The sequence below is a fragment of the Nicotiana tabacum genome, chromosome 3, assembly GCF_000715075.1.
Source record: "Nicotiana tabacum cultivar K326 chromosome 3, ASM71507v2, whole genome shotgun sequence".
Taxonomy (NCBI): Eukaryota; Viridiplantae; Streptophyta; class Magnoliopsida; order Solanales; family Solanaceae; genus Nicotiana; species Nicotiana tabacum.
Window position 1 is genome coordinate 131,586,147 of NC_134082.1, and position 10,761 is coordinate 131,596,907.

At 35.0% G+C, this 10,761-nt stretch overlaps 1 protein-coding gene across 1 annotated transcript; it reads left to right on the top strand.

Annotated features, from left to right (window-relative positions):
• The first annotated feature begins 6,125 nt into the window (after nucleotides 1-6,125).
• LOC107789055 (laccase-11) lies at nucleotides 6,126-8,727 on the top strand. The gene is made up of 6 exons (XM_016610823.2): nucleotides 6,126-6,296; nucleotides 6,430-6,581; nucleotides 6,673-6,917; nucleotides 7,029-7,157; nucleotides 7,264-8,187; nucleotides 8,275-8,727. Exons 1-6 carry the CDS (start codon nucleotides 6,189-6,191, stop codon nucleotides 8,403-8,405), a joined length of 1,689 nt encoding a protein of 562 aa, XP_016466309.1. The 5' UTR covers nucleotides 6,126-6,188; the 3' UTR covers nucleotides 8,406-8,727.
• The last annotated feature ends 2,034 nt before the right edge of the window (nucleotides 8,728-10,761 follow it).

A 10,761-nucleotide genomic window follows, 5' to 3' on the forward strand; every position in this document is an offset into this window, starting at 1 on the left:
GAGTGATCGAACGTTAAAAATATCAATCTTTTATGTAGAAAGATGTTACAATCAGTATTCTTAGCTGAACAAGCCAAAAAAGGCCCCCTAATAAGGTTTTTCTCCCGCTATATATAAGGGCAACCCCCTTCTGAACCGTAAAAGGCATATCACAGGGAATATTTGAAAGTATATTCCTAGTGCCCCCAGTTGGGCCTACACTACTGTAAAAGTCATACGTTCTCTGTTCGCTATCTATCGTCCTCCACAGGACGTCCAGTTATGAAGATTTCGTCTTTTGTCGTATTCATCAATAGCTGTGGTCATCCAAATTTGGACCCATACAAGATGTCTTAATCTTAATACACGTCTTGATATTCAGATGTGTATTCAGATTCAGACGTCTTAATCTTAAAAAACAAACAAATGAGGCCTTAAATGACAATAAATTAAGTAGTAGAGTGTCAATTAAGTGAGACACCTAAGAGAGATAAATGAGATTTTAAACAAAAGCTCTCTTGACTAAAATTATGACATGTATTTTCTTAAGAAGTGTTCAAAACGCTTAAAACACATACTATAACATATGAATCGGATGTAGTATTATATTTTAAATCACCAAAATCGGTATCATTGTATCTTATACACTTCTGTAGTAGTATATAATAGGAGCATCTATACTATCGAAAAGCTACGAGCACCCGTCCATGAAAATGATTAACAGACAATAGAATGAAAAGAAAAGGTTCATATTTATAGGCACGTCCAAGGGCAGATTACACTTTTACGACTATATATATACAACATTTTGGAGGAAAAACGACTATATATACATATACAAGAGTCACAAAAGAACAGTGATTATAGCAATACTAGGAATTCATTTACTTCAATAATTGATTAGCCTATGGGCGCAACCTAATTGGATATAGTACATGTCAGGTTTTGCATTGTCTTTATTTTCTGGTATGTTTTGAAAGCTTGGGAAGTGGTATTAGCTGGACCATCTGTTGCTATTTGAATTTGTATAATAACACAGATCAGAGTGATGACTACTGACCCCAACGAAGCAAGTTGCAGCTGTTATATATGACATATAGGCCGATGTTGACCACAACCACATTAGAATATTTGCATAGGCCTCTACTGTTATTTTCTCTATTTTAATTAATGTGTCATATTTTTTAAATTTATTCCAAAAATATCATAATTTCTTATTTAGAAATAATTTAATCTTAAAATTTTCGTTTTAATTAAATAATTTTTTTATGGTTTTGTTTCAGATCACAAGTTCAAAAAAATTTTCTTCCATAAATTTCATGCTTATTAGTCAAGTACTCACACATAAATTGGGATGGATAACATATTATTTATATATTTTATAGAAGGCAAAGTAAGGCCCCTTGCGCTGCTTCTCAAAAATCTTATAGTGCGTGTAAATAATTATTAATTTGTCATCATTTTCTTCGACAGGGATAAGGTAATGCAACACCCGATCTGTTTCAATTTATGTGAACCTGTTTGACTGAGCACGGAGTTTAAGAAAAAATGAAGACTTTTGAAATTTGTGGTTCTAAACAAGTCAAAAAGGAGCCCAGAGTATTTATGTGGTTACAAAAGTTTCTCACTAAGGATAAAATTGTAATCGTTCTTTCCCATGTCTAGCCGGCTGACTACGTTTGACGTTTCTTCTTTCCTCAAATCCTCAGACCTTTATTTACTGCCTATAACTGACATCCTCTCAATTAGGGAAGGAGAGGAAAGAAAGATCAACTGTTAGAATTGAACCTACACTTTTTGCTGCCTGATCACTAAACTATAAGTAGTCTCCAAGTTAAATTGACACTAATTACTAAGCACAAACAAACTCAATTTTTTGCTTCAAAATACTCTACTACTATTTAGCTTTGTCGCAAATTAAGTATTCATGTTTTATTTGACAAGATTATGAAAATCAAACTTGTAATTGCCCTATTTATCTGTGATTAAGTTGTAAGAATAACGAGTGCATATGGTTAGTTACTTTTCGGTGCTCTTAGAAAAGGAACAATTTGCTCTGAACTACATGATACTGGTTAAACGTTTTTGTAGACAGATTTACACAAGTTTATAAATATTCTGCATGATAATACTTACCATATAATTTACTGTTCTGACCGTCATAAAATGCTTAAATTTAGTCCCAGAAAAATTAGCCATATGCATCGACTTCAAGTCATATGACTGGCAATATAGAGCATTTTACATTATCAGTGCTTTAATCCAATATAATAAGATCGTTACTTTATTTTCAAGTTACCAAATAAGACTTGCTATGAGTAGTTATTCATTATTAATGTATGTGAATTTAATAAGGTGTACAAAAAATTACGAGTTTAATTAATATCCACTTGACAATGTAAATAACTTTTATACTATCTGGTTACTTTTACTTGGTGTAGCAAGTAACTTACCTTATTTTCAAGGTTGCAAATCTTTTTTTTTTTTTGGACGGGTTACTATGATTTCTTTTGGGTTACGTATGTTAAGTTAAACTCAAAATTATACAGTGTCAATGTACATAACTTAAACACCCACACTCACGTTTGGCAAACATTTTACCTTCCTTTATGGGTCAACTGATGGGCCTATGTCCCTTCGGAACATCCGATATATATTCGTATACATCTATTATGTATCTGTCGATGTCGATTATTTTTTTGATTTGATGAGTCTAATTTCTCATGAAAAGTTGCAGCTCAATTCAATATGCCGTAGACAGAGCAGATGGTCCAGCTGTTTTTAATAAATCGAATTTATAATTTATCCATAATAATAATAATTTGGAAAAATGACGTTGTATAATAGCTGTAAAAATAATAGTCGAAAAAATATATAAAATTTGTATATATAAATTTTATACACTTTTTCGGCTACCAGATATAAATAGTTTTTAGCGCGAGCTAAAAGTGATAATACCCCAATGATGACTAAAATTGAAAAAAGCCCTGTAGTCAGGGCTTGAAATAGGTTCTTGTTAGTCAAAAGTTAGATCCAGTGCGAAAGTGGGCTGCATCCTCCTCTGCTGCTGGAAAGCCCTACTAGCAGAAACTTACTAATGCCATTCTCTATTCATTTTCTAAAGGAAATATTACGCGACAAAGCAAATATATACACTGGATTTTTTCATTCGTAGATATAATTTTATAAAACTACCATTCATAAAATTCTATTTTTCTATATTTCTATATTTTTCCTTGGTTGTATTCATTATGCGAATCAATCGATACAAGTTGTATCATTTGTATTTCGCCTTGGTTCATTTATTCGTTGCACGAACGAATACAGTTGACACATATTGTATTCGTTGCGCGTCTGAATGCAAGATGGTAATAATCAAATAGTAGCTACAAATGGTAATTAGGCTCTAAACTGTAGTACTTTATTCTTCCTTTCTAAACACAATTTTGCTGACTTGGGGAAGAGGCAAATACAGTGTGAAACTTCTCTAGTGTCTTTGCTCACTCTTAAATAAAACTACAACTCGATCCTGCTGAGAGGCTTGTGCCTCACTCCTTGAGCTAGTTTCTCTAATTAATCGAAATAGTTAAACACATCTTAATGCATTTCTGTTATGAAATGTTTGATTAACTGCATAAAGTTCCCAATGTTAATTTGTAAGTAATATCTTGCAGTTTAAAGTCAATGTTTTGATTTGAGAATGTAGGTTAGTCAAATGATAATGCAATTGATTTGTAAAATAACATGAAACAACCGTGCGTAATTTCACCATGAACTTTTGAAGTGAAGGGTTACATCTACCAAATGTCTTCTAATCTTTTACCATTCTTCACTATGGAGCCTTTTCATCACAATTCTTTTAAAATTAGATTTAACTGATTCATTTTATTAAAAATAATGTTTTATATTATTACTTATTAGTATATTAATCAGCTATGCAACAAGTACTCTATCATTTTTTCAGGTTATTAATCTCATATTTTCTACACAGATACTTATAGTTATCTTTTAAACTCCCTGATAGCTTACACTTCAATTTATATAATAAGTTAAAACTTTTTTTAAAATGATATCGATGTAAGAAAGAAGCCCCCTCCCCACACACACAAAAATACCCATCAAAAAGTGTCTTAACAAATGGTGATACTCATAGTAGGTTTACAAGATTATAAAAGCACAACGAACACTTATCTATTTTAGCAATTTCCTTCCTTGTTATGTCTATATCAACTGCTACGATTGAGCAGCCAATGAAGCTGAGTATTCAACTACCACTAGCTTCTAATATCTCCCATGAGCTCGTTGGGATTTTTCGAATGGACCCCTAACAAAAACTTTCTATTTGTAATTTCATTGAATAATAAATAATGCTCTTTTATTTGTGTAGACATCAAAATTTTAACGGATCAAGCTAAATTCTAAATTCAAGATACTACAAGACTCTTGAAATCCTAGGAGTCTACAGGGTTTCTTGGAGGTTACTCTACCCTAAACCCTAACGCACACCTATATAAAGGAATACATATTCATTTGAAGAGGCATCTCAGCAATTCCATAAACTCTCTGAATATGCACAAAGAGATCAAATATGAGATCTCCGAAATTTCATGAAACTCTTGGAATATTCATTAAGAGATCAAAGACATGTCAAATATGTCTTGATTGAAGAATCAAGGGATAAACAGAGTTGTAACCTACAATGTTTATCAATAAAATCCTTTTTTATAGTTATTTGTGATTGCAGTTTTATTTTTCTCTACATAAATTTGTTGCAAACAAATTGGCACGCCTTGTGGGACCAGTTCTGCCCTTCATCTCTTCCTCCTATAAATCGAAAATTCCAAATTTCAAAAGCAACGGTTTTATGGTCGAGTACTTCAAGTTTTGTCTTCAAATTTTGGCAAGCCTACACCCGATTGAATTTGATCAATTGGTATTTACAAGATGGTTTATAGCATGCAAATGATTACATTTGTGGGAGGGCTTGGGAGGGGGTGAGTGAGGGGATAGTCCTATTTCCTACCAAAAATAAACTAGAATTAAAATAATTCATTCCTTCTGGAAAATACGTCATTCCTTTTATGTAAACCTACTTCACCAAAATAAAAAAATAAAAACTTATACTCACTCACCAACCCCGTTAGTTAACATGTACAATACAACTGATTCTCAAGTGAAATTTCCCTTTTTGCTTTTCTATTTCCTTAGCTTAAATTACAGGTAAAAAGGTTGAGCATGAAAGTGGCAATTACGTTTGGCTTTGGGAAAAAAAATCAAAAACAATATTGGAGAAAAGTTTGAAAAATAAAAAATAGGGAACATTTGTCTTAGTTTTTGGAAAACATCGATTTGGTTCATTTCTTATTTTCTAAAAGCAAAATATACTTTATACTCCAAAAAGGCCATATTATTACTGTACGATGTTTAGCAGCCATATTATTGATTTAAATTAATGTTCAACTGCTTAGCTTTTTTAGTATTAATCAAATGTAATGCAGTAAACCTGGTCATTTAACATTTTAGCGCTGCACAAATTGAATTTTGCTGCAACAAATATGTTACTCCTATATATAAGTGGTCTCGTATTAGCTAGGGGTTGTTCATCGTAAAAGGAAATGTTAACAGAACATTTTAAGTGAGATCTAAGGCTTCCCGAAGCAAAACGTGGCCAAGAATTCGAGGAAATGTAGAAAAGCAACTAAATCTTAGAAGTAAAACCGGCTCTTAAACCAGAAGTTAACTCGATAGGAATTAGTATTATTGACAGAAACCAAAATCTGAAGTTAAGACTAATGTTCCTTAAGGAATTAATGTCTGTCTCATTTTACATAACGTCCACCTCCTTATGTAATAGCACCAAACAGTGAGCTTACGTCTTTCTTTACCGTTAAGCTAAAGTTCAAAACTAATATGCTATTGTACGTATATACTTTCCCTCCTTTTTAGATTGAGTATGGTGGCCTTTGATTTTAGCCTCTACGCTAGTCAATGGCTCACAAAATGTCTATTTCATATTTTGCTTAAAAGCTTTGCAGTACAGCCCATTCAAATCCTTTTCTACCTAATCTCTGTTACAACCCCCTCTTCTACCGAAAAACTCATAAATTGTTTTTGCCTCTGGCATTTCACTTATATAAATATGCCACTTACTTATACCTTTATCTCATCATCCATTCACACAGTTGTTTGAGACTTTCTAGCTAAGAAAAATGGCAAAGCAGACAAGTTTCTGTCCAGTCCTAGGCTTCCTTGTCATTGGATTTCTTTGTTTCATTTGTCTACCTGCTGAGGCTGCCCTTAAGAAATATCAGTTTGATGTTTGTGCCTCCAATTTTCAAAAAATAAAATAAAATGCTTTGGTTTACTGTGTGGTTCTTAGCTAATGATTTGTTTTTATACCCTCATTTGGTTCTTTTCTTTTCATCATGGCCAACTTTCTGTGTTTTACAGGTTCAAGTGGCAAATGTGAGCAGATTGTGCCATGCAAAACCAATTGTTACAGTTAATGGGAGATTTCCGGGGCCAACTATATATGCTAGAGAAGGAGATAGAGTTCAAATCAATGTTACTAACTTTGCACAATATAACTTGTCCATTCACTGGTAAGAAACAGTAAATTCAGATAAAAGTTGCAAAACATTTTGAAGTCTCTCAAATTTCAGATACTCACTGTTCTTATTCTGGTTCTTGCAGGCATGGATTGAAACAATATCGCAATGGTTGGGCAGACGGGCCGGCTTACATAACTCAGTGCCCAATTCAGACAGGAAATAGCTATGTTTATGACTTCAATATAACAGGACAAAGAGGAACCTTATGGTGGCATGCACACATTCTTTGGCTAAGGGCAACAGTCTATGGTCCTATAGTGATCTTGCCACAACAAGGAACTCCCTTTCCTTTCCCTCAACCAGATAGGGAAGAAGTACTTGTACTAGGCGAGTGTGGCATCCATTAATATATAATTCAACCCCGAAATTTCTTGAACTTCTCTTATATATGACGAAGCATGATAAAACATGACATTGCTTCATATGATTGTGTTACAGGAGAATGGTGGAATGCTGATGTAGAAGAAGTTGAGAAACAAGGAAACGCCTTGGGTATACCTCCTAATATGTCTGATGCCCACACGATCAACGGAAAGCCAGGGCCTCTTTTCCCATGTTCTGAGAAACGTAAGATTGACATTGACTGGAGTATTTCAACCTTGTATATGAGAAAAAATATGGCTGTTAGAGTGTTTGGCTCCAACATCATTTAATATTTGAATTTATTTTTCAGATACTTTTGCCATGGAAGTTGAAAAAGGGAAGACATACCTGTTGAGAATCATCAACGCTGCTCTCAATGATGAGCTGTTTTTTGCCCTGGCTAATCATACCTTCACAGTGGTAGAAATTGATGCAGTCTACACGAAACCATTCACCACAGAGGCCATTCTGATTGCGCCAGGGCAGACTACAAACGTTCTGGTTCGTGCCAACCAAATTCCAGGAAGATATTTCATGGCTGCAAGGGCATTCATGGATGCTCCAATCTCTGTGGATAACAAGACTGCTACTGCTATATTCCAGTATAAGGGAATCCCACAAACTGTACTCCCAAAACTTCCAACCTTGCCTGAACAAAATGACACAAACTTTGCTTTGACCTATAACTCTAAACTCAAAAGCCTAAATACCCCTAAATATCCAGCAAATGTTCCCCTAAATGTTGATCGACACCTCTTGTTTACAATTGGCCTGGGAATAAATCCTTGTCCCACCTGTCTAAATGGAACTCGGTTAACAGCTTCTCTCAACAACATTACCTTTAGCATGCCACAAACTGCACTTCTTCAAGCTCATTACTTCAACATTAAGGGTGTGTATACTCCAGATTTCCCTGACAAACCACCTACTCCATTCAATTTTACAGGGGCACCTCTTACAGCCAACCTAAAGACAAATCTAGGCACAAGGCTTAATAAGATTGCTTTCAATTCCACTGTCGAACTAGTAATCCAAGACACCAACTTATTATCGGTGGAATCACATCCTTTCCATCTCCATGGCTACAATTTCTTTGTGGTTGGAACTGGTGTCGGAAACTTTGACCCCAAAAAAGATCCAGCAAAATACAACTTGATTGATCCTATAGAAAGAAATACTGTAGGTGTTCCAACGGGTGGTTGGACTGCTATTCGGTTCAGAGCTGATAATCCAGGTACTAAGATTACAACCAAGATAATTAGTTAAGGAACATTTCTATTGTTTCATAATCTATTCTTAACATATCCGTATTTTTGTGAAGGGGTCTGGTTTTTCCATTGTCATCTGGAGTTGCACACAGGATGGGGACTGAAAACAGCATTTTTAGTGGAAGATGGACCAGGATCAGATCACAATATTCTTCCTCCACCAAAGGATCTTCCACGCTGCTAATTTGACAAGGCTTTCTTTTCCATCGGTACAGAAGGGACTTCGTGTGTAGGTTTATACAGTTCGTTTATAGATGTGCCATAAGGAAGCAAAAGGCTTTGAGGATGATCATACACATTTCAGACAGTGTGCGTAGGAAAATTATACAAAATTGAAAAAAGGAGTTTCTATCAAGAAAATTAAGGGGATTGGTTTGTAATTTGAGTTGTAATAAAGGTCCACACATAAAAATGTGTTTTTGGACTTCTATTTTTAAGTACTTCCTGCTTCATCTAATATCTAGCTACTGGTTGAATTGAAATACAATATGTTGATACTCGCTTTTGACTTGACAGATTTATCAACTATAGCAAACCTGAATAAATCTAGTTTTTCTGCCATAGTTCTTTCTTTCAAGTTTTCAAACCCCCTAATCTGAGTTCAAGAATGCAGTTATATATGCAGCATAGTCTCAGAATTTACAGATTGCAAAGGCGGTTACATGAAAGTTATATATGTACACACACATACACACACTGACACACACAGAGACCAGGTAACCCTTTCTTCCTGGATTTTTTTAAACTTAGTTTGGACGGTCCGGTCATATTCATAAGAAAGATTAATATGGCTGTTTCCTGGAAAACAAAGAAACTTGAGTAATTGCATGTGGAAATCTGTAGCACAAGATGCCGCAATCAAACTAAGGAAGAAAAATTGCAGAATCGAAAAATTGGACGTACTAATAGAGTTAAGTGATAGAAATGTAACTCTAAGAGCTAACCTCAGTAATGCTTTCGCAATAATCTGACAGAAACATATATGCAACATCACCGCTACACTTCGGTATTCAAGTTCCCCGCTAATCAAAAATTTCTCTTCCATTTTCTCTCAGTACTAATAAGAAACATATGTGCACCAATTCTGAATACTCAAAAGGATATTGGTGCCCTAATGAAAATTTAAGGAATATTTTGTGTTTGATCCCAAAATATTATGCTTTTTGCTTCGTAAATTTACATCATGTTTTAGACTAGTTTTTTATGGAAATTTTACCTCCAACAGCAAAAGGTATACTATTATTAAAGCATAAAAATAAGCTATTTATGTTTTTCCTCTCTTTTAGATAGCTGGACATACCTATTTTTAAGGTGATTGTCGTTACTATATTCATGAATACATGTCACGACCCAAACCGAAGGGCCGTGAAGGGCACCCGGTTCCTTACTCAACCGAGTACCAACGTAACATATCTTTCTTATTATACTATCTTAAGTAAATGAGCCAGAAACTCGTCATGAGATAACAAGAATAAATCATAAGGGAATACTCAACATATGACGATCCAACATGATATACAAACTTATACATGTGACATACAGGCCTATAAGGCCGACATGACCATTTGTAAACTCAACACATAGGCCAATAAGGCCATACACGTATCCATAAACCTGATATCTGTCTACAAGCCTCTAAGAGTACATAAAATCATAAAGGTCGGGACAGGGCCCGTCATACCAATCAATACATATCCAAAGCATACTGACCAAATAAGCAACTCCGGAGCAAGTGGAGTGCACCAACACGTCCGCTGAGCTGATAGCCTACTAGGAAGACTATCAACCTATCAATCGGGACCTGCGGGCATGAAACGCAGCGTCCCCAGGCAAAAGGGACGTCAGTACAAATAAAGTACTGAGTATGTAAGGCAGGAAAGCATAAACAACAACATTAATGTAAAGAGAGATAGAGGAGATACAACCTGTAACATATGCGTGCCTCTGGGAGCTACTGACATGAAGTGCATAATACATATATATACATAAACTTTTAAAAACATACGCCTCTGTAGGCATCATCATCATCATATCGTACCCGGCCTCAAAGAGGACTCGGTAAAAACGTACCCGGCCATCATAAGGCTCGGTAGAATCGTACCCGGCCACGTGGAGCTCGGTAAATCCAACTGATTAGTGGTTGCACAATAGGTGTCGTACCCGACCTACTATAGTGCGGCTCGGTAGATCAAAATAGATATTATATATAATGCATGCTAGACTCATGGAATCACGTTCTAAACCTTTCAAGAGTAACGTAACGTCGTTTCACCTTTGATTAGCATTATGGACATCATACCATCAATATGAACTTCACTAGGACTCAAGGATCATACATACTTTCTTAGAATAACTTTGTACGGAAATAACAACATGTACAACCTTATTTGCTAGGAGTAGATTCATTATGAAATAGTGTATCGTTTATGTTCATTTCAATTTAGATCATGCCAAAAGAAAGAATAAAGTGCCTTAACATACCTTAACCATGGTGAGTCCTTAATACCTCCCAAGCTACTCTTCAAACAACTCAACTCAAT